General features: G+C 39.9%; 1 protein-coding gene across 4 annotated transcripts in view; it reads right to left on the bottom strand.

The window, feature by feature from the left end:
- Positions 1-13,387: 13,387 nt before the first annotated feature.
- The window catches only part of plppr2a (phospholipid phosphatase related 2a), a 48,460-nt gene continuing 36,217 nt past the window's right edge, over positions 13,388-25,630 (bottom strand). For 3 of the 4 annotated variants that reach the window (XM_086068415.1, XM_086068425.1, XM_086068398.1), the window contains 5 exons: positions 24,827-24,947; positions 20,515-20,765; positions 20,055-20,231; positions 17,910-18,053; positions 13,388-14,482 (listed from right to left, as the gene is read on the bottom strand). In XM_086068415.1, the coding sequence (XP_085924541.1) occupies positions 14,426-14,482; positions 17,910-18,053; positions 20,055-20,231; positions 20,515-20,765; positions 24,827-24,947 (750 nt within the window). In that variant the 3' untranslated portion in view covers positions 13,388-14,425. The remainder of the gene's footprint in view (positions 14,483-17,909; positions 18,054-20,054; positions 20,232-20,514; positions 20,766-24,826; positions 24,948-25,630) is intronic. The other variant, XM_086068406.1, reaches the window with a different exon arrangement.

Below are 25,630 nucleotides of genomic sequence, written 5' to 3'. Positions count from 1 at the left end.
TTAATCATGATTTCAATCTCAATCAAAATAATCGTGATTATTATTTTTCCTATAATCGTCCAGTCCAGTGACAAGCGGTGACATTTTTTATTTATTTATTCATTTAATGTATTTTATTTAAAAAAATAATAATTATTATTATTATTTCATACTGTGGCAACTGCCGCCGTCTTAACGGGAACACACTCATCAAACATTAGTTCCATGGGGGAATTATGTCAATGAGCACCACAATACCACTGTATAGGTATAAAGTTAAAGCAGAAATATTCAGGACTGACGCAGGTTGATGCACACATACTGTAATGTAACCAGCTCCGCGGTGAGTGAAAAGACACAATCACATGTCCACAAATTTGCCATTACGTTGGAATTTACAGTATTTGGAACTGGCTTGTGCCCACGAAGTGCGCTCAAACCGGGAGAGGAAAAAATGAGATCGCAGAGGAGGGAGTCACAAGCGGTTTCAACCAACAATCAAGTTTGCTAACCTGTGGACATCCAGCGAGCCATTTATATTTTTTGTACGTCCTGGCTTGAAAGTGAGGGACGAAATTCTTCCCCGTTTTCGTGATGACTACTTCAGGAGTAAGACGACCACTTGAAATTATTCTCTTCTTTTCCTAATTTCTTCGGGAAAACAGCACTCATTGTGACTCGGCGATGAACTGAACCACTGACTGTTTGCCGCAGAACAAGTCAAGTAAGCCAATTATGTGCATGCGCGTTGTCAGATAAGCTGCCTTACTGCCAGCTTTTTTGCTATTCAAAAGGCGCACGTACAGAAACAACCTCTCGGAACTAACACAACGTAATTGCTCATTGCGCATGCGTAAAACTAACTGTCGGCTTTTCAGCTCTCCGCGAGGAAAACAGGACAAATTACACAGGAATTTGAGACCAAAACAGTAGAACTAAGGTATAATAAAGGACACATGATTTTATTGAAAGGCTTGGGCATGCACTGCATTAATAGCTTATTATGACTGCTCGACACTGGTCCAGCCCTCCTTTCAAGTGAATCACATCTGAGATCAGTATGTTTACATTTACTAAACAATTAAGACCAAAACAATTGCTGGGTTCACAAATGTAAGCTTTGTCAATGCACCTCCACGGATATTTTATTCATTTGTATATAGCCTACGCAAGCGATTGTCACATTTAAACGATGTTGCAATGGCAAGATATAAGTGCTATATACATATATATATATATATATATATATATATATATATATATATATATATATATATATAAGATATAAGCCTGCTTATTACAGCAGTCCCATTGTCAGTTTTATCCACTTATGATCAAGGTCTCATTCCATGCGTACACTTCTAGAATGTTCTGAACCAACTGACATTTGTTCAGCCTTGGTGGAGCTCAGCATTCTACCAAGGCCTATCCAATAGCTACATATTGTTCAGGTCGTACTTGATTTGAAGAGCCAAAAGGTGGACTTCCACAAAATGTTTATCAGTGCTTCACAATAATTTTTTTGTTACACCACCCCAGGAAGAAGAAACTATTTCTATAAATATTTATATTGGGTTATGAAAGGGATAACCCAGGGAATAAGAATAAGAGCATATTCAGGTTATTGCTCATCTTTACATGGCCTTACAAAACCCGAATATTTCAAATATTCGGGTTTTAAAAGAGTTATTACCTGCGTGTAAACGTAGTCACAGATACGGAAGCAAGTGGTTTGTTAATTGTTGTATCGAGTTTCCGATGTCCTTCACCGCAATAAAAACGACAAGAAGAAGAGTTTGCCACTGAAATGTACTTACCACATAAAGTTACTAGGTGGAGATTTAGCGCATGTCAGGATGTTAAAAATTGTTCCAGGATTTTGCTGAGCAGTTGTTCTTAGACCCTTTTGTAAAAGCTGTAGACTAAAACAATCATCACAGAACCAAAGTATCTTCCAGCGTATTAAACTGAAACATTATTAATAATGGATGGATGGAATCATAGTGTGTTATTGCCCGAGTGCAACATTTTTGTGGCCACCAAATTGTGAAAACAAACAAAATCTATACAGTTAATTGTAGTAGGTCGAGCTCATATTTAAAATTTTTATAACGTACCTATAGGTTATAATGGCAAATTAAGCCACTTCTCTCTTTTGGTTATTGTTTTCTCTTCTCAAATTGATGTTGAGTGAACCACATGATGCCACAAACACAAATGATGTGACTTTTTTCATATGTTGACTAGGATTTAGAGTCTCGTGAAATAATCATAAAAAAACTGGTGGGGAACCAAGGATTGGGAATGGTCCTCTGGTTTGGGGGTGCAACTACTCAACTTGCCCAAGGTGCTGACAACTCACAATATGCTACTGACTGATGGTTATCCAAAGAAAGTAATTCTATTGTCATTCTTATCTTGGGGTTACTGGAGAGCAGTCTTAATCAACAACAAAAAGAGATCCCGCATGTTATTCGAAGGCGCCCTGTAAGTAAGTTATTATCCAAAGCAGAATAATGACATTCAACTGATCAATTAAAATCTAACTTGTGGGCTTGTGTTTTGAAATGCCAGCAAGAGAAACAATCTTCTCCATTTTCTCTCTCGATGCAGCCCTGTTCCCAATCTGAATCTAGACCTTATCAAGCTCAAGGCCATGTTCAGTGTGTGACGTTTTGAAATCATGGCTAGACAATAAATCACACATAATAACACTGTTGTTTGTCTGCAATGCCACCTTAAAAACATTTTGACATTTGTGTATGAAGAATCATTTATGAACAACAAATTTACATGAATAAAAACAATGATGTAAATAACACAATTAGGCTTTTTCTATGGTGCAAGTATCATAATAAAATGTCTTATTTTACCTTTAACTTGATTCAGGTACGAGGCCTTTTATTATTTTGCTGCAGGTGTAGATGGTAATATTTCATTATTGGGACTGTACCCAGCAATTACTGCAACTGCCACATTTCAGCAAGCTACATTGTTTGTTTTTGATAAAACGCTGTGATTATAGTTGTTCTTCTTATTTTTTGGGGTTCTTTATTGTCCCCCTAATTTATGAACACACTTCTACCTATTTCTTATTATGACTTTACTATGACTGCAAACCGCCCAAAACGAGCTGCAAAGATCATGTAGCAATTCCCACATATATTTTGAAGTATATTTCAATTCAGCTATCATTGAGTACATGCTACAAGTTGGAGTCTTCAGGAAGATTTTATTAAAATTTTGAGTGAGGGTTACAAATTCCGACATATTCTGTGTACCTTAAACGCATCAGTAGTTGGAGCAGACGCTCCATACCCCGTCCCAATGGAAAAGGAATGTTAGTTTTACCGGGGATTTTTGCCGCGGCGAAAGTGGATGGGAAGGATTGTGGTCTTTATGAAACTGAGGGCGCGTTCTCAGAAACAACTGCGCCCAAATGTCAGACTTCATCGTAGTTGCGAGGATGATTACAACTTGTGTCACTACATTTCAATTGCATGCTAGGCTAGCACGCAGTATGATCTGTGTTCCTGGCGACAATATCTATCAAATAAAGGCATTGGTTTTGCTTGAGTTTTCTGCATTCTATGACCTTGGCTTTTGTTTACTGTGAGTGAGATTACGTAAATACAAACGGAGCGACCAACTTACTGACCGTAGGTGTAGTGGCGAACGACCTGGCATAATGGGGCGCGTCTCGTAGTATGACGTCATCCAAGGATAACGTAATAATAATAGCTTGTTTTATGTAAATTATGTTGTGGAATTTTAGTTTTGAACGGTAACAAACAATTTTATTTTTAAATATATAAAACAAATAAATAAATAAATGGACAAAGGGACACTTTGGGCTTCAGTGCCAAAACGGCATGTGCCCCGACTTCCCCCCACCCCTGCACGTGCCTGCTGCTATCTCCCTGCATGAAATTATACGGTGAACTACTGAACTGTATGGAATGCTTATGAAATAAGATTAAAACAATGGGGTAGATGCCACGGACTTCCGACTTCCGGGTTTCACACATCAACGTCGTTTGCGGTCACTGAAGGCCACTTTCCAACACCCCCCCCCCCCCCCCCCCACACACACACACACAACCGTATACTCCCGCCCATCGGTGAGAGCGCGCAGGGCGTCTCAACTCTCTGAAATGCTTCGGACAACTGAGACAGACACACTACACACTCGCACTCATCGACGGGAATACGCAACCGAGGGGCACAAAGGCGGAAGCGCTAGAACTGGGACGCGGCCCACACGTCGGAAACAGGAAATGAAAACAAAGCTGATGTGTGAAAACCAGGAAGTCGGAAGGCCCGCCTCCTCTGTGGCATATACCCTATAAATGAATCAAAATTGTGAGAAGTTTGCTGGAGGTCAAAATGAGTTTTGAGGACCAAAAAAACCCAAACAATTTATCACTATCCGCCATTTTGGTTGTTTACTTTCGCTTTAAACGCTTTCAGGTCGGAACTGGGAAAAACTTTTTGAACCCCAATGTCTTCTTTTACTTTGTTGTTTTTGTTTCTTTGGACTTTGCCTTGATCGCCACCTCATTTTTGTCCAATTAAAGAAAATCCCTTTTTTTCTTGGACTTCACCTCTGCCTCCTGGTCTCTACTTCCCTGCAACTGGGTCCTCAACCACATCAAACCTAACAAATCACAGATGTCCCCCCAGTGAGAAAACACTGAAACATAAAAAGAAAATTAAAACATAACATTTTAAAAATATATACATATAAAAACAGTATCTAAATATGTACAAAAAAATCTAAGAGCACTAGAAAAATTACAGGATGCAGAAACACTATAAAAAATAAATGTAACAAGTAACGGCTGAATATAACAATGTATAAAATAGAATAGAGTAAAAATAACAAATGTAAAAAAGTGTAAAAGTATATAAACTATTAACAAATATAAAAGGTGTAAAAGAATATATATTGAATTGGGCGCACGTGATCTAAAAGTAATTAAAATAAAATATGGGTTAAAGAAGAAGACATACACATAAAAAATAGGTACAAAAGATAGAAGTCGCAATCAATTAAAAGCTAGGCTAAAAAAGTTCGTCTTGAGTCTCCCTTTATAAAATATCAACGCTCTCTGCGGCTCTTATGCTCTAAGGCAGGGTTTTCCACCAACGAGGGCTGTAAACCTGGAATGACGTATCGCTGTGCGTCTTAGAGTTAACTCTGGGTACCGTAGACTATTGCTAAAAGGCTAGCACCAGGACCCGAGGGCCTGCGAGGGTTGATATAGCAAAAGATCTGCTGAGAGAGGCCAAGATCATGGATTGCTTTATAAATTAATAATAATAAAACATTTTAAATCCACCTCAATTCTCAAATCAACGCTGAGAATTTTTTAAAGCATCGTCAAGATTCACATACCACTTCCCATAACACTTAGAAAATAAAATTATCTATCACCTTTATTGTGATGAGGTGCAACAACAACAGTGCATTTAACTGCGTGCAAATGGCATTTTTGCCGAAGTGAAATGAAAAACCTCTCTCTCTCTCTCTCTCTCTCTCTCTCTCTCTCTCTCTCTCTCTCTCTGTGTAAAAGCGCATACGTCGTCTTTTTTATTCATGAAATAATTCTGTCGTGGATTTGTGGTATATAAATCCTGTGTAAACGCAGTGTAAACTCTCACAGTTTTGCTAGCCAGTGGTCAGTGTCCATTTGACTAACAAAATAAAAAAATTCTTGTCAGAGCATCTAATACTTATTGCAGAAATATCTGACAAACAAATACGAATACGATTGACGTATCAGGGCCAATGATCACATTGACCTGTAATCCAAAGTAGAATGTTGCTTGGAAATAAAAGTTTACCAGCAAAGGCGTGTAATTAGAATGCGGCAAAGACCTTCGCTCAATTAACATTCCTTGCAAACAGAGGGTGTTGTACTGCCCACATTAATGAGGCAAGAAATAAATAAAACACACACACACACACATACACCCCCACACACAGAAAGACGCTGCAGGTGGCATACTACCAAGGAAACAGCATCATCTTTTGAATCCTTCTGGATGGGATGCTTGGTGGTCTTCTAAGATCAGTGAACCAGACGTTTTCAAGAATTGCATGTGCGTCTGCAAAGTCTGGAGAATTGCGCAGGCTGCAATTAAAGCCAGCAGCATCTCTTATTTATAACCCTTTCACACTCATTTCATTTACACTGTACAGTATTCCTTAAATCAGAGAGAAACGAGCTCTTGCTGTAGATTTTTGAGTATGCAGACTGAAGGACACACGTTTAGCCTCCAGGATGCACAAGTCATTGTTTATAACAATTTAGAAAATGGGCCTTTTCAAGCACAGGTGCATACACTTGCAGCATGTGCAAGAGTATTTCCTTTAATTTCTTGACTGAGTTGGGAGATTCTCTTCATGCAAAAAATGCTCACTGGTGTCAAGAGCCCCTCTTCAACCAGCAATATCCATGACGTACAGTGCCATCTTTTGGATGCAACCTGCAAATGCATACAGGAGTTCATTATGTTTTGTCAATATATACTGTAGGCCTGTTCGATTCATAAGGATTATTCTCATGTTATGTCATTTGATATACATGGCAAGTCGTTTTTACATAATGTATTATATAGCTGTATTATACAGTATCATGATGCTGTGCTTCCATACAGTTGGACTGACCATCTATACGAATGGCTATTGAGCTGTTCACGGAACATGAACCTATCAACACTCATAATACACACAAAATCTAAGTAAAAACAAAAGAATTAAAGATAATATTGTGTCATTGTGCTTTTTAGATATGATTTGAATGAATTAGACGTCGATTGCCGGGGGGTGCCGGGGCACATGCCCTTTTGGCACTGTTGACCAAAGTGCCCCTTTGTCAATTTATTTATTTTATATTTTTAGAAAATAGGTTTGTGAAAGTAGTTTTGTTGCCATTCACAACTAAAATTCAGCAACATAATTTACATAAAACCAATTATTATTATTACGTTATCCTTGGATGACGTCATACTACGAGACGCACCCCATTATGCCAGGTCGTTCTCCACTACACCTACGGTCAGTAAGTTGGTCGCTCCGTTTGTATTTACGTAATCTCACTCACAGTAAACAAAAGCCAAGGTCATAGAATGCAGAAAACTCAAGCAAAACCAATGCCTTTATTTGATAGATTGTCGCCAGGAACACAGATCATACTGCGTGCTAGCCTAGCATGCAATTGAAATGTAGTGACACAAGTTGTAATCATCCTCGCAACTACGATGAAGTCTGACATTTGGGCGCAGTTGTTTCTGAGGACGCGGGGAAGATGTCCGCCTCAGTTTCATAAAGACCACAATCCTTCCCATCCACTTTTGCCGCAAAAATCCCCGGTAAAACTAACGTTCCTCTTCCATTGGGACGGACATGGAGCTTCTGCTCCAACTACTGATGCGTTAAGGTACACAGAATATGTCGGAATTTGTATCTCTCGCTCAGAATGTTATTAAACTCTTCCTGAAGACTCCAACTTTTAGCACGAATGCAATGATAGCTGAATTGAAATATACGTCAAAATATATGTCGAAATTGCTACACTATCTTTGTTTTTATTTTAACTAACGTTTTGGGCGGTTTGCAGTCAGAGTAAGTTCCTAATAAGAAACAGGTAGCAGTGTGTTCATAAACTAGGGGGACAATGAAGAACTAAAAATAATAATAATAATAAGAAACAACAATCACAGCGTTTTATCAAAAACAAACAATGTAGCTTGCTGAGTTGTGGCAGTTAATTGTTGAGTACAGTCCCAATAATTAAATGTTAACATCTACACCTGCAGCAAAATAATAAAAGGCATTTGCTCGTACCTGATTGGCATTGCAGACAAACAACAGTTTTATTATATGTGATTTATTGTTTAACCATGATTTCAAATAAGAATTTTACAATGGATACCCCCCCCCCCCTTTACTTGAGGGATTACAATGAGCATAAAACAAATCTAGATATGTCAGTTGCAGCTAGATGTGGTTCTAGTGCAAGTGTGTCCTGAGTGTCCAGCCTCTTTGTATGTGGGAAGGACGCCTTGCTCCAAACCGCCTCAACAGTAGCCAGCAAGCAGATTAGCATCTCTCCTGCAACTAGTTGCCAATTTGACATTTTTGTCCGCAGGGGGACTGGAACCCTTGACCTAAAAGATGGAAAATCCAAGTCCTCACAGATGTGGGAGTAGTACAGTGGAATAAACACTAGAGGGGTAACACAGAGGGCAGGACTGGCCATCTGCCATTCAAGGCAGCTGCCCAGTGGGCCGTTGTCTTTTGGGGCTGATGCGGTGCTATTTAATTCTCCATTTTACCCCAATTTACAGGCCCACAATTTAGATTGATTTATGAAAGCGTTGAACAAGGTTCTGGATGTGTATGCATTTAATTCCATGAAACACTAACTGTGGGTGGTTTGATAAAACATGACTTCTACTACTGAGGTTTTTGTTATAAAATATCTACTATGTGCGAGAACAGTCACATCCAAGTTTTCATACCCATTGAAACAAACATACACTTGTTAGACTACATGATGAGTTCCAACGCACAACTTTTACTAAAACCTCTGTTTTTGGAGATATAAAAATCAGTTCACAGAGTTTCTCTTATTGCAGTATCCATTTATTGTTCTCATCACACAATTCTTACAAAACAAACAGTTTTCTGCAACAAGATTTGAAGAAAGGAAATGTGTCGCCCTCAGCGTTGTAGCTCTGAAGGACACTGGTGCTTTTTATTCACTTGTCAGTCAACTGCTGTGTTTTTGTTCTTCACTGAAACAGATATTACTTTACAGGAAAGTAAACTGCCATGCTGATGGTTGAACCCGGGAAAAATATACAGTATACTGATCAGCTCTTACTCTCTTGGGCCTTTCTTTGTGTGTCAACACATTTAGAAAGTCACTCTCAGACAGGGAACACTGACACACAATGCACACATATTAATTGTGCGCTGAAAAATTTAATGCACAATATTTGCAGAATAATCATCTGCCATATGTGCTGTTGTTGACCATAAAGTTATACAGTACTCTTAAGGCATTTCTGCTTCATTGTGGCAATGATGGCAAAACAAGGATGTTGTGATGTCATATGCTGCAAATGGCATGTCTTGTCACAAAAAGGTTTGCACACGTGAATGGTGTGTGTACACTGCATCTCTCAACCTCCACAATTGCAGCTTTACTTTTTAGACTTTTCACAGTGCAAGGCACTCAGTAAATTGTCACTAGAACTTTACACCTAACACTATATGAGATGCCTGCACATAATCAATAAAAAAGAAGCAAAAGTTACTACATTTTCATTGGGATAAAAGTAAGTATTGCAACAGCTGGTGCCATCAAATATTTACCATTAGTTTTAATTTAACAGGCCACACATGCATTCATTGATACATCCTGTCTTATCTGTGCCTTCCTTATAATTATTAAAACCATTAAGAATATTCCATAATAATAATAATAATCAATCCTTGTCTTACTTTGGTCCAATCAGCAGTTCATTTGAGACCTAAATATGATGTTATTTTACAGCCAATATATCCAATAAGAACCAAGACACTCTTTTGATCACATCCAGATTTTCCCCATTCAACAGAGTAAGTTATGTTCACCTAAATATACACTCTAAAAATAGTTGGGTCAAAAATAACCCAACTATGGGTCAAAAATGGACCGATCCTCTACTTGGGTCGATTTGACTCAACTTTGAGTCAAGAAATGGGTAATGGGTTTCAGCGCAAAACAACTCATAAATATTGGTCAGATCCTTTACTTGGGTTAAAAAAAATTGGGTTATTTTGTATAAAACAACCCAGAAAGTTGGGTCAAATTGTCAACCCATAAAGTAGATCAGTCCATTTTAGATCCATAATTGTGTTACTTTTACCCAACTGTTTTTAGAATGTATATATACATAGAGAGAGAGAGAGAGAGAGAGAGAGAGAGAGAGAGAGAGAGAGAGAGAGAGAGAGAGAGAGAGAGAGAGAGAGAGAGAGAGAGAGAGAGAGAGAGAGAGGAATAAATAAACTATGTACAATATTATACAGCTTTCAGTGTAAAGTGTGGATCAAACTGGTGGACAATATAAACTACATGAGAAAACATGGACACATTTCATTGTGCACATGGACTTATGTGTGTATTCTCCAGCAGAGGGAAACATTACGCAACAGAATGATAATTAAAAAAAATATGGGAGTGGTGCCTATGGACTGTGAAAGGATTTGTAGAGAAAAAAGCAAAGGGGAGGGTGAATGAAAACATGGATGGGAAGAAGTGTGCAAATCAAAGTCGCCAAACTGTCGCCACATAATCACGATGCGCCGAAAACAACAACACCATATGTCACATACATGTGAATAAATAACAGTGATTATGCACCCAAAATAAATGCATGAACAATTAAAATTAACATAAACGCACAGTAGAATAGTACATAACCTTTAAAAGTAAAATGTGGTGTCACTAGAGCTGATCATTTTCCAATTTGACCACAGCTCAGTCAGATATCATCAACAGTAATATGTAGTGATGGGAAAATGAAGCTTCATGAAGCACTTGTGATATTTTTTGACTCCTCTAGATGCCACTCTTGGTTGAAAGATGCAGTGGAAATGTAATCAATTTCCTTTGCACTAGCCTTTATATTTAAACCAAGAGCACCATCTAGCGGAGTCAAAAAAGTGCTTCATGAAGCTTCATTTTCCCATCACTAGTAATATGGTGCTTATTTTCCTATACAGTAATAATAATAATTCTTGAATGTTTGAAGAATTTAGTTAAAAATTGTGACAATTCGAGTGTTTCCAAAAATGATTTTGAATTTAAACTGACCTCTGGCATCTTGTATAAAATACCATTAAACGCAAAAGCGAGCTTCGTTTGATATGAGGCAAATAATACAATTTAAGAGTCAAGTGCTGGAAAAGATTTTTCCATTTGTTGTTTTACCTCAGCTATCTGATTTGACGGAGAATTGTGACAGATAGCAATTAAAGGGGAAGTCAACCCCAAAAATGTTTTTGGGGCAATAATATTTTCTATGCAGCCCCACTAGTCTAAATATGTTATTCTGTTTAAATATTGCGTTAGTGGAATATGAGTTAAGCAGCAAAATCCAGCCGTTTTTAGTCCATTGCAGGGGGCGGCCATTTTGCTACTTGCTGTCGACTGAAGATGACATCACAGTTGCTTAGGTCTCAGGTAACAACCAATCACAGCTCAGCTTCAGAAGACAGGTGAGCTGTAATTAGTCGTTGCCTGAGCCCTGAGCAACACTAATATTCAGTAATCTTCATTTGACAGCAAGTGGCAAAATGGCCGCACCCTGAGTAATATTTAGTCATGTTTAGACTAGTGAGGTCATATATATTATTGTCAAGAAATGTTTAAAATCCCCACAGAAGAGAATATTGATGTAGATTGATCAAAAATTGTGCTTGCATACTGGGATGACTTTTTTTTTTTTTTACATCATTCAAAGTGAGTTGAGGTATTCTTTGGATGTCAGAACTGATTATTAAAATGTGACACACACTCTAAAAAGAGAATTATTGAACCAACTTAAAAAAATAGCTTCAAATTAATCCAAAGTGAATATATTAAGTTTAATGAACATTAAACTTAATATATTAACTTAATTCAATTGTGTGTTACCATTTGAAGTGATTTTTTTTTTAAGTTGGTCAATAATTATCTTGTTAAACTTAAGTTGGTTCAACAATTCTCTTTTTAGAGTGCACCCTACACATGATTGGGGGGGATCACCATATGTGATCTTACTGCTCTTGTAGGGTGCGGTGTACACATATGACATCAAATTCTCCGTATCACAGTAGAAAGTTTCTATTGTAGTGCCAAAACATAAAGAAAAATGAAACACTTGCTTGTTATTTTCATTGTGGTGAATGTCTTGGGAGACACATTATGTACACAAAAGCTCAACACAACCATTTGCTTCTTTTTGTGTCTGGCAAGATAACAAGCTTCAGCTTGCTTCCTGAATGGCACTTGTCCTGTTTCATGTCACAATCCACACATAATTGTAAATATTGAACAGCTTCAACAGTTTCCATGGTCAACCCTGACCGATTTATGTGCAGATCATGGAGGAAAATCACTCTTAACACACCACAGAATAATGGCTCAGGATAATCTTTTAGACACATTTGAAATTTGTGGACATTGATGGCAAGGGAGGGTACAATGCTCCGATTTGGGGCAATTGTGTGCTTAAGTTTGAGCTTGAGCTTCACTAGCTTTGTGTGAACTAAAAATATGCTCAGAAATGAATGATCTAGAAGAAGAGTTGAGATTTCTGCAGTGACTTGAATAAAGGCTCCTTGCCCATTTAGGCATTTTGCTCCTGATGGTCTTTTGTTTGGCTGTCTGTTATACCAAAATTGTGGAGACGAGTATGGCATTTTTGTTGTTGCCTGTGCCTATAAAATTCGCAGTGAGCCACAGAAACATGGCGCGTTTCGCTATGTGAAGATGTTTCCCATTTAATCCTGTTTGCTTTTGTCTACTGTGTCTGGCAAGAGACCACAAATGGATCCTTTGATCTGAGTAAATCTCAAGCAGTGCTGACAAGAGTTAAGCAACTCCAACTACAGTGTGTGCGGCGCTGCATGCATGAGAGTAATGAGATAGAAAATGGGAGCGAAAAGATAAAGCAAGGGAGTGCAGAGAAGCAAAAATCATATATGTGTTCAAACACTACTTTGCTAAAATTATTTTTTTTGTGGGTAAACCAGCAGCACACATTTCCTTCAGTGGGCTTCTCTGGTCCAACTTCATGATGGCAGACCAAATCAATTCAAGCCCTGATTCACATTTGACTTATTTTGGCATACAGGGAACCCCCGCTATATTGCGGTTCATCGTTCATGCACCGCCTATTTCTTAGATCTTTAACAATAGTTTTTATGGGTTTCTACTTGTATTGTTCCGATACCGTTTTTTGGCCCCCGATACCCAGTTTTGGAGTATCGGCCGATACCGTACCGATACCTAGCCCCCCCCCCCCCCACCCAACATGAAAAAGCTGCCCTGCTATTGGTTCAGAGCATTCAAGGGCCAATAGGATATCTTAGCTTGGCATGCAGTGATCATGTATGACACAAATCCAGAAAATTGAGAAAAAGCAAGCTGTGGGAGTTAGGACAGCTACAAATGAAAGAATATTTTCTTACAAGTGTGCCATAGAAAACAAGCCAAAAACAACTGCAGTCAGTTCACCCCTGAGCTTTCCAATATTTTCAATTAATTTTAGCTCACTAATATCATCCTGTGCTCCCAAACCGGAGATGTGGTCGTGGCAATATATCTTGAAAAGTGGATCTTGGGGCAAGAAGGTTCGGCACCCGTGATTCAGAAATTGTTGTTTTGCTTTATTTTCTACCCATACAGAGGAGACATATGTTAAAACAGTTATATTGTATGGCATATTTGAGTAAACTTTGAGTATCATTTAAGGATCTTAAGGCCGGGCTGAGTGGCCTTATTTTTGGAATTCAAAATATGATCACCATAGTTTTATGTGTAATTCTTACAGTCAACTTCAACTGGCAGTGCCTGGCAGTGCTTGAACCATGAACCTCTTTATGGAGAACTGCGTGAGCAAGAGTGAAACAAGTGCAAGATGCGTGTGTTAGGAGCATGTGGAAGGGATCACACCTTTGCAGTCGGACTGGAACATTTCCCACGGTAAACAGGGGTTCACTGTAATACACGCATTTTGGTGGAGAGGAAAGGGAGAAAACATGGACATTTTTTGTGGTCACAGTCTGATGTGTCTTTCCACACAAAGCAAGCACACCAGTTAAAAATAGTGAGCTTCACATGACTTTATATAAAAAAGTAGAAAGACGGCAAAAAACATTATTGAAAAAGAAAAGTGAATGTTCTGGCCCTCTACTGCAGGTTCCAGTTAAGAGAAAGTCTTTGAAAAAGTCTAGCCTATCGGTTCCCTGGGAGTTTGGGTGGGGTGGGGAGTGTATCAGCAGTCTAGACTTGCGTGGAATAGGAGCGGTGCAGCGTCGCGTACCGCCCGGCTGAATGTGCGGCACAGCGAGGAGAGTGCTGCTCCGGCTGGTCTAGACTTCGCTGGAAATGGAGCGAGACAGTATGAGGACATCGGGTTTGGCGGGGAACCGATAGGGCTGATGGTCATGTGATCTCGGTGAACGGAGATCCCCGCGGAGTCTGCAGGGGAAAGAGAGGAGTGAGAAAGAGGAGAGGGAGGGGGAGGAGAGAGAAAAGCCAAGAGAAGGATCATCAAGAGAGATGCACAGGGATGTAGGGGTGAAAGAGGATGTCTTTGTGGCTCGTGATCATTTACATGTAGCTACAAAACAGAAATATGAACAACAAAGGAAGTGAATAGTGAGGCAAGAGCCCAAAGTTGCTTAGAATGGTTGAACGTAGGCGTTGTAGAGTGGGGGTGAAGAGCAAAGTGCCGGATGCTGGTGGAGAGTGAGGGTCAAAGGGAGCAGATTGAGAGGAGAGAGGCAAGGTGGGAGACAGAGGAAAATAGGCAATCAGGTAAGGGTTAGAACAGGTGACAGACCACAAAGGACGCAAGGCATTTTCCAAACACAGTGGCTATATTTACATCACTAGGAAGTCGTCCTGAAGGCTATTTTTACAACAGCCGCACCATTATGTGCAGCGCAAGAACAGAGAACTGTTTACATCTGTTTTTCATGGGATATGCATCTTTCTTTTGACAAAAAAAAGATCCATTCGTTGACAAAAGTAAGCAACTGCTTGCATTGCACATGGTGATACCTGCGATCCTCCACCTTCCGTTTGAGGACGCCTCAGAGAGCTTCAATAGGGTTTAGTTCTAGGGACATGCTTGGGACCTTTACCCTCGGCCTTTAGCAAGGTAGTGGTTATCTTGGAGGTTTGTTTGCCGGTCATTATCATGCTCTGCTAACTTATTCACTCCCAGCCATTTTCACCAAAGCAACTCCCTTCACTCCCGGCTGTTTTATTGGTTTTTAACAGATTTTTCAAGGCCCACAGAATATGTTCTATTGTTATAAAAACATAGATCAAAAGAAAGATTAGAGCACCTTCTTTCATCAGAAAAAAATAATATTTGTATCTGTTTCCGTTTTAAAGCAATTAGCATTAGAATATAGCTAAGTTTCGTCAATATTCACATTCCTGTCAAAAACACTGACAAAAAGCTTTGTTGCAACATGGCCCTAGCTGATCTCTTATACTCTGTTGCCACTTGCTTTCTGTTTTTTGTTTTTAATAACTACCTTTGCTTTAAGCCACTGGTTCTCAGCGCAGGTTCTCGAGTACCCCTATCCAGCCTGTTTTCCATGTCTCACCAGCCAAAACAGCTGAGGATCGTTCTCAAGCTTCATGCAGAGCTTGCTGATTAGCGGATCGTTTGAAACACCTGTGTTGCTTGTGGGAGACATGGAAAACAGGCTGCATACGGGTACTCAAGGACCGCGGTTGAGAACCACCGCTTTAAGCCACCTCTTCATGTCAGAAGCTGCATCAAAGCCTTCTGTATGCTCTTGCATAAAAAAAACAACAACAAAAAACATGTAAACACGTTTTTGGAGGGCAAGGACAAAGTATTTAAAAACGTTTTGGGGAATCAATGAGTTTAAGTATGTCACAGTACATGTTGGCATTAATGGATCCTACAACGAACTGCAGCTTGCCAATGCCGGCAGCACTCGTGCAGCCCCAGACCATGACACTTCCACTACCATGCTTGACTGTAAGTCAAGTCCTGGTCTCATCAGACCACATCACATTGTTGCAGTAATGCGTGTCCTTAGTCTTTTTAGTCTTTGGCAAACTGTGGACTTTCTTGTGCAACATCTTCAGTAGAGGCTTCCTTCTAGGAGGACAGCTTTGATGCAGAGTGTGGTGTATGGTCTGGGCACTGACAGGTAGCCCCTTCAACCTCTGCAGTAATGCTTGCAGCACTCACACGTCTATTTTCCAAAGACAACCTCTGTGCACTCAACTTGTTTGTCCTGTTAAACTGCGGGGTGTTCTTAGACACTGTGCTGCAGCTCAGTTTCAGGCTGTTAGTAATCTTCTTATCAGTCTCCTTTCATTGACCAGTATGAGGCCCCCGTCCAGATGGAAGCAAAGCCGGCTTCGTTCCTCAAACAAATCTCATACACACAGAAGCACAGACTTGCGTGTGTCCAAAAGAAGACACTGAGGACGTTTAACGGCTGTAATGTATATGCCAAGTCTGGAGTGGCGCTGTAGCGCAGCCACAGGAAGTTAACGGAAAGCGCAGAAGAAGAATCAGCGAAGAAGACGAACACTTTTTTTTCTAACTTTATTGCATTCTACAGAACAAACATGGCTTTGCATGTATCAAAACAACATGAAAAGACGAACAAAGGAGAAGTGACAATGGCGGGTGATTCAAATACAACACCGCTTGTTGAACGTGGGAATAAAGAAGCAAAATATTTTGCTGCAAAAGCATAAGCAAGCTAAGGAGGCTGTGCAAAACGACTACGCTACGGCACGGCTCTCCGCCATAGTTGCTGACAGACTGACGGTTCGCGCAGAATTAGCGCATAGGTCATCAATCAGCGACAAAGCGTTGTCATCAAGCTGCAACCATTACGTCATCACTGGAGGAGTATCCTGCATATGGTGTCGTACGGGGTGCGTTTTGAAATCTTTCCACTCTGGAGCCCAGTTTCAAAAGTGATCGGTTTCAAGCTCCGAAACCGCACCATCGGTAAGAAACTTGTGAGGATACATTGAAACTGGCATTCGTGTGGACGGGGCCAATATATTTAGCTGTAAAAGATAAGGAGGTTGCACAAAACAACTACAACACAACTATCCGCCATTGTTGACAGGCTGACGATTCGCGCGCAGTCACGCGAGAATTGGACCATACGTCATCAAACTCGAGGAGTATCCCGCATATGGTGTCCACATTGGAACGTATGGGGCGTTTTGAAATCTTTCCACTCTGGAGCCCGGTTCCAAAAGTGATCGTTTTCGTCCATGTGGACGAACTGCCTAAACGGTAAGAAACTTGTGCGGATACATTGAAACGGGCTTTCCTGTGGACGGGCCCTAAATATGCTCAATTATGGCATTTTCACTTAGGGGTGCACTCACTTTTGTTGCCAGGAGTTAAGCTATTAATGGTTGCATTTTGAGGGAAGAATATATGAACGCTGTTATATTAGTCTGCACACTGACTACTTTTCATTGTATCAAAGTGTAATTTCTTAAGTGTTGTCCCAAGAAACTATATGATTTAATATCTGGTGTTTTTTCTGCCAATCTGAGGGATGTTTTCACACAGTGTGTAAAACTGCCCCCCCCCCCAAAAAAAAGCCTTCAGATGATAAACTTGTATGTAAATATAGCCAAAAGACGTTGTTTTCCATCCATAAAGTTGCTTTCTAAATCACAGCATTGTGAAGCAGGCGGCTCCAGCCAACTGCTTTTCATTTTTCCACAATGCTGAATTACACCACAAGGGTTGTAGGGCAAACTGCTGAATCGCAACAAACACATAAGTGACTTTCTGCATGTAAACATGTATAACACTCGTGAGAGGACAGCCCTTCCCTCACACACACAATAGAATTTGTTCCATTCTTTTGTTGAAATGTAAGCACAGCACATTTCATGCCATCCAACAAATCCCAGCTGTTGTCTTATCAGCTGACTGCACAATATGCATGTGCACAGATTTAAAGGATTTTCTTCATATATTTTGTTGTTGAGTGCAGTTGGGGACTTCATGCATGCATGTGTGTTTTGGATGTTTGGGGACAAAAAAAAAGGACAACAGATTTAGGTATAAGACAAGGAGGGTTTATCACAGGCGGTCTTGAGTGTGTGTAAGCATGCCTTGGCCCTTACCTGAGGGCCACTTAACTTTTCTAGTGGACTCTCCACACAGGGCAGCGTCACCATGGGCATACCCAGCGTTGACTCAGGGTGCTTGGGTAGTTGTGCGCAAGGTCTGGGGTGCATCTGCTGGAAGTTGTTAATCACACAAGTCACCTGGAGGAAGAGTTAGAGAGATGCTTGACAAACAGTGAGAAAGTCAATTGACAGGTTAATTTGATGGCTTTTTTAGACACTCTTCATTCAATCATTGGGCAGCTCACTGGTCATAGCGAAGATGTGCAACAATCATTACAATCATTAGAATCATTACAAGATTAAATTTAGCGAGCTGGATGGATTTTGGACACATTGTCATGTTTGAGCTCATGATCAACATAAAAAATGTAGTCATTGTTTTTATTTGGTGTGTTCTTTCTTGCACAAACATATGGAAAGAGGTCAAATTGAAAAATGTGTCTGCAATGTTAGAACTTTCTTACGACTGCGTATTAGGGCCACGTATAAATATATAGAGATAAAACTTTATAAAGTGGCAACTTTGTGTGAATTTTTTTGTCAATTTACCAGGAATAAACTCGCAAATTTGCTACTTTATAAAGCGGCAAATTTGTGACTCTATAAAGTGGCAGATTTGCGAGAATAAAGCTCAGAAACTTGTGAGAAATACACGTAGCATAGCTATATTCTGGATGAGTGCTAGCTTTTGTCCACCAGGAGCTAATGTAAGGATTCGTTGTTGGTTAATGGAACACTCTATAAAAAGAAAAGGCAGGACGGAGCCAGATTTCTTCTTCATTTAAACTTTACTCATCATACACTTCCTGATCCCCTATCAGCTGACTAACACTAGCCAATCAGAAATTAGCATACTTTATGTAAATGCAAGTGAATGAAGGAAAACAGCAGAATCGATACGTCAACGTAGCTACTTGTACAAAAAAATAAAAATAAAAATATGAATGTGTAGATAAAAATTCTGGAAACATAAATGTACTGGCAAATATACATTTGAACAAATTAACTTTGTTTGATCCTCAGTGTGCGGACCTTTGCAAAGCAGAGGCGTCTTTGTCGTTGGCAGTACCCAACGCTTCAAAATCCGAATGCTTGATATGGTTGATGATATGGGTAATCTCTGCTAAAGCAATTACTCTCACGGCTGAAAAATATTGGCACAAACATCAGAGTTGCACGCTATGTGTATTTCTCATAAGTTTCTGAGTTTTTTTCTCAAAAATCTTTATAAACTCGCAAATTTGCAAGTTTTTTCTCAGAATATTACCCACCTCTATACATCCATCATCTACCGCTTATCCGGGGTCGGGTCGCGGGGTCAGCAGCTTTAGCAGGGAAGCCCAGACTTCCCTCTCCCCAGCCACTTCAACCAGCCCCTCCGACGGGATCCCAAGGCGTTCCCAGGCCAGCCGAGAGACAGTCTCTCCAGAGTCTCCTGGGTCGTCCCCGGGACCTCCCGCCGGTGGGACATGCCACCTCTACAGGGAGGCATTCAAACCAGATGCCCGAGCCACCTCAATTGGTTCCTTTCAATGCGGAGGAGTGGTGGCTCGACACAGAGTCCCCCCCTGATGACCGAGCTTCTCACCCTATCTCTAAGGGAGAGCCTGGACACCCTGCGGCGGAAACTCATTTTGGCCACTTGTATCTGGGATCTTATTCTTTCGGTCACGACCCACAGCTTGTGACCATAGGTGAGGGTAGGAACGTAGATCGACTGGTAAATCGAGAGCTTTGCCTTTCGACTTAGCTCCTTCTTTACCACAATGGACTGATACAGAGTCCGCATCACTGCAGACGATTACCCACCTCAAAAAAAAATATTATTATTATATGTGGCCCTAATATGTTGTCATACTTTCTATTGCTTTACTACATTTCTTTTCAAAGCTGAAAACATTGAGCACATTTCTCACTTGATCAAGATTGCTAAGGCTGGTAACAGAACTCTCATGGGGATTTCTGGGTATGCTTTCATAGGTACTATTTTCAAAACACTTTGAAGTGTTACCTCCTTCAGAATCTCCTCTAGAACAACAGAGAAAGGTTCTACAAACATGGAATTTTTGAGCTTTAATACTTACAAAAATGAAAATTCATATATCCCCAGAATAGTGTTTTTCAATTTTCTCTTCCTACCAGAAACACAGCAATAGCTCCGCCAGTGAAGAATCCCGCCAGGACATCGGCCCAGTGGTTGCGATATTCAGCCACCCTGATCACGCCTACGATCATTGCCAGACACAGCAAGGTGAAGCTGACGGTGGGCTTTGTCAGACGCGTACCTTTGGTCTTGAACACCAGCGTCACATACATCTGAAGAAAGGCATGTGAGAGAGCACACACAGTAGGGAACAACAAAGCCAGGAATGCCCGTAACCAGCAAATTGCATTTGATAAAAAAATAACAAGAGTTCCTCCTTCCAGCTAAAGGTTAGAGTGAAATACGCATTATTTTCCTACCCAAGATGTATGACTGACTTAAATCTTACTGAAAGGGTCAACTGGAAAACATAATCTCTAATCAAAGAGATGAGATTGATAGCGTGGGTCTTGCAGCTTTTTACAGAAGCGTCACCTCTAGCATGCATCAACCTACCACTGTGTACACTGCAGAGTAGACGCTGAGCGCTGCGTCCTTGGATGGGAACGATTTACGTGCAGACATGACAACGAGAGGGTTGCCGGTGCAGGCCCGACGCTCTGTGATGTATTGCGTGTTGGACTGACAGCCTAGGACTGTGTAGTTTGGTCTGCATGCTGAGAGGAAGTGAGGAGTCTGGTTTCCTGTCACCACCTGCCCGGCGTTGGCGAAGATGGTTGTAGTAAATAGACCAAAGGCATAAACACCTGCATTCAGATGGGAGAAATAAGCACAAGAGCTGTTTAATCCTGACTTTACACTCTTGATCTGAATGCCCATTCTTTTAATTCAGCGTCCAAATCTGATTACTTTGTCTCAATTTATGACTTTTTGACCCATAACCTATATGGTACAGTATGTACTAAAAACTGAAGCAAGCGATGCATGCACACAATTAAAATGCAACAGGGACCCTCAGTATTGACCCCCGCTTTTGTTGTGATCAATGGCGTAACACCATGCTGAGAGGCCCCGGTGCAAAAAACTTTTTTGGGCCCCTCCTCCCCCTATTTTTCCCCCATCCACCGCCCACACACGCACGAGCGCTCCCGTGCACACACGCACGCACACACAGTCTTTGAAGAGAAGTGCGACTTGTCACCAAGGACTTTTGCAGGGCCTCCAATTTTAATATTGTGACATCTACATTGAAAATTAAAAATACCGCAAAAATCTTCCAATACATTATATTCTGTTTTACAGCTTCTAAATCAGTTTGAACATGCTGCGCAAAAGGCTCACTATGGCACCAAAATACAATAAAGTAATTTGCCATTGATTTGAATCCCACTAACTGCACTTCATAAAAATAATTTGTAGCTTTTCTCACTCATTAGAAGCTCATGTGCACGCCGCGCTCAGCAAAGTCATTTACGACGCTCCTATACGTCTAAAGTAGCATTTGTCAGACAAACACCTGTTTCCTTGTTTATTGTATCTGGAGAGCGCCTGAGCCAAATGCGATATTAGCTTTTTGCATTTGGCGTCAAATTCATCCCGAGGCTGCATAGGCGGCTGGGACATGGGGAAGCTGCCTTTGGACCGCCGTGAGAAACGACACACGGCTGGAGGGTCGCTTCTGCGATGGAGCTAGCTGCTGGCAAGCTACAGCTCCACTCAGTTGGGAGCGGGACAGTAGATTTTGCTAATGGCCTGGACTCAAACCATGTCTATCACATTTCTTCCAATAGCTTTAACGTCATATTTTTCTTTTGTCTTTTCTTTTTTGCGCGCCACTTTCTTTTTTAAAGTTTGCAAAGCATGAAGGCGACGATGGCACGCACACTAGTTACCACTTTTTTTTCAACTCACATAACGTCGAGACTCATCGTGACTGACAGATGCCGAAGTCAGGTGATTAAATGATCATTTCCGACATCGTATTTACAAAATAACTCTTTTTAAAGATTTGTGTAACTCCAAGATTTTGCTCTAGGTTTGATTGACAACAGACGTCTTTACACGTTACCGTTTTCATTTTTACTGATGACCTCTCCGGCTTTGGAGAAAATCCTTTCAGTGATTTATATTATAAAACTGTATATAGTGTGTGAACAAATGCCTATAATATGTGCAATTGCAAATTCATCTATTGTGTTGTAATTAGAGCTGTCAAACGATTACATTTTTAATCAGATTAATCACATCTTGGAATTTTGATTAATCACGATTAATTGCTTAATAAAAAGTTTTTTTTAATCAACATTTTTGTCCAGCCAAATTTGAAGAGCACCGTTTATGTGTTAATTATTTTCACATTTAATGTTATGAGGACGTCTTCAACATTTTTGATTCACTGCACGTGCTCATCCGTCTCTTTTTCTAATCAGTTGATTACTTGCATAATTTAAAATGGAAAAAAATTACCCCAATATTTTGACATGAACAAATATTCTAAATGTGATACGCAAACATTCATTAAATGCTTTACTTTAATGCATGTATTTATGTTTATTGCTCAAACACAATCTCTGCTACCTTAAACGTAGCCATCCGCTGTCACGCTAAAGGCTAATCTATGGTCAAAATTAATTAATCTGCGTTCATTTATGACTAATGCGCTAATTTTTTGTGATTAATTAATCAATTAACACTTTAACTTTGACAGGACTAGTTGTAATCTAATCTAACTTCACCTCACGCTCTAAAAAATTGGGAGTGATATATTATTTACTTGAAAAAACCCAGTGACGTTTTTATGTATTATATTTTTAGATGATAAATTTTACAAAGAGAGTTTTGAGTAAATTTTTTAGTACATTTTATCAGTAACTTTTTTATTAAAGAAAGTTACGCAAGTGTGGAGGAACAAACTCATGACCTTCAGCTTGAACAAACTCATGACCTTCAGCTTGGTAAATAGTAGTGATGGGAAAATGAAGCTTCATGAAGCACTTGTGATATTTTTTGACTCCCCTAGATGGTGCTCTTGGTTTAAATATAAAGGCTAGTGCAAAGGAAATTGATTACATTTCCACTGCATCTTTCAACCAAGAGTGGCATCTAGAGGAGTCAAAAATATCACAAGTGCTTCATGAGGCTTCATTTTCCCATCACTAGTAAATAGACATTCCAGCCATAGTCTTGATCTTTGCCAGTAAAATGCATCTCTGGTGTGAGACCAAAAATGGCTCTTTGGGGAACCAGCATTCTACCTGACACCAGCAATCACTTAAAACACAGCAGGAGTGGTGTGGCTCAGGTGGGTTAATTCCTCAACCCTTGAGGGTTTTTTTGTTTTGTTTTTACTAGTAAGATGTACTCAAAACACTTTGTAAAATGTACTTAATTTTAAGTAAAAAAAACTTACCTATAGCTCATTTTCCCAGTAAATATTACTCATTGTTTTTTACAGTGCACCCACCCTTTGTTCTCAATGATTTAAAGCACATAAAAGCTCTCCTCCTAAATAACCCACAACATCTTGAGGGATCTTGCCCCTTTATAAACATTGTGAGTTTGCCTCAATCAAATTGACTGACCTGACCCCACCCTAAACCACCTGGAGTGGCACGTCACAGCCGACACGCGTGTGATCATGTAACAACGCTTCGTTTCCGCGGTGGCGATATTCAACCGGATGAACGTACAAGTATATTGTGACATTAGCTTCCTATGATAAATGTAATCCTTTTCCTTGTTTTATGCTAAAATGAATTTTCTGTGCAAAAGGGGAATTTTGTGGTTGTGATATTTATTGAAATTCTGCCAGATAGACAGGCATGGCGCCAGGATTTATTTATTTTTCTCTCCTGTGGCTTCAGGCGCCTTTTCCGATATGTGGGCGGTTGGGGGAGTAGGAAAATTATTGATTGTCATCACTTCACCTACCTTATGAAGCGGTTCTCTTTTTTTCAATAAAAGCATGATACACAGCTTGAGCATATTTGGTATGAAAGGAGGCCAAGATATAGCTAGCTCTAACGCTCTCCCAGGTCCGCACCCACTCGTTCCGAACGATGAGTGTATAATGCATAAAAAATCAGGGAACGAGCAGGGCTGAGGAGCTGTCATAAATGTCATAAAACCACTTATTTGACATTTTGCAGGGAAATCACCGCAATTCACTTGCTGCATGTATAAGTCAAACTTGGTTCAGTAAAAAAATAACTCTATTGTTATTCATCTTCTTTGAACATTATGTTTACAATCCAAACATTTCCGCACTCAATTTATTATTTGTATTCAATGTGGGAGTGTGTGTTTTAAATTACAGTTCTGGCAGTTAAAAACATGGTGTTAACACTGTCATATAATATAACACATTTATAAACTTACATATGTTACATAACATTACGGGGGAACATAAAACATTCTTATGTAAAAAAGTAAAAATCATACTGTAGAGTTACAAGGTTGTAACTGAACATTAACGTTATCCAAAATAGGAGGGGCGGGGGGGGGGGGGGGGGGGGCACAATTAGGTTAAGTCGAGCCTAAACAAAAGGAATCAAGCATGCTCTTAGATAAAACAGGTGACAAGTCTTTCCTCTCAAAATAGCATCAACACATTATTATCAGCCTGGGTGTGAAATTGCAACTGCCGTTTTCACCTCTGAATATTCAACTTAACAGTATGCTAATTTCTCAATGCAGTTTATTATTTAAATGGCTTCTACTTGTTCAGTAGTTGACATAGCTGTCACTGGCCATTGTCTTCATGTTTGTTTGGTCTTCCTCCACTTAGTGTTTTTACATTGTTCTCAATCAGAAGAATGACAGTGAGCTTATTAAGTGTGAAGGCTGTGGAATACAAAACAGTGTTCACCTAAAAAGCGAATGATGCGTCTCAGGAGGGGGTTGAAGTAGCAGCAGTCTGCAGTGACAATGGTCTTCTCCTGGGTTCCATCAGTCTTGGTGAAGAAAGCGCACAGTTCTCCAACAAGAATCTGTAGACACGCAAACGACATAGAGTTGATGGAAATTGTTGCACATAACTATATATATTTTTTACATTCATGAAAACAGCATTACAAAGTGCTGTATCTGAAAATGCTTGCGCTGCACAGTGATACGAACAGAAAAATAATGCCTGACGCCTGACGCTTTATTTCCATGACCCCAGGCAACTTGCCGGACTACTTTCGTCTCAACCAAAACCGGATCAGATCTCGGGTAACAGAACGCTGTAGCGGTAAGTCAGTGCTGATTGCACACCACTATAAGGTGAGGATGCCGTACTGATTAATGTGAAAAAAAATCCCGAACTTTAAGCCATGTTAAGCTTTTTTTACATGACTGTCCCTATTTTTTTTTTTTTTTTTTTACACATTCCGTCCTATGTTGAATATGAATATGTGATTTTGCCAAGGGGACCCGTTTAGAAAACACGGACAATATAAAGATGGACGTTAATTATATCTTTTTGGGCACAAGTCCTAGAACCTTTCTGAACATACCTTGTACAATGAGTAAAGATTTTTTACAAATGTACAAACGTGAAATCGATACAAGACGAGTGGAAAGTATATACACATACATAATACATACACATGATTCCTTTTGCATACAATGGAGGGCTGCAAGTCTGCTCTATGTGTGTGTAAGTAATCCGATCTTGATTTGTGTCAGT

This window comes from Leptonotus elevatus, chromosome 1 (assembly GCF_054856555.1).
Source record: "Leptonotus elevatus isolate MCC_2025b chromosome 1, RoL_Lele_1.0, whole genome shotgun sequence".
NCBI lineage: Eukaryota > Metazoa > Chordata > Actinopteri > Syngnathiformes > Syngnathidae > Leptonotus > Leptonotus elevatus.
Note: the sequence above shows the minus strand (reverse complement) of the source record. Positions and strands in the feature narration are given on the sequence as shown.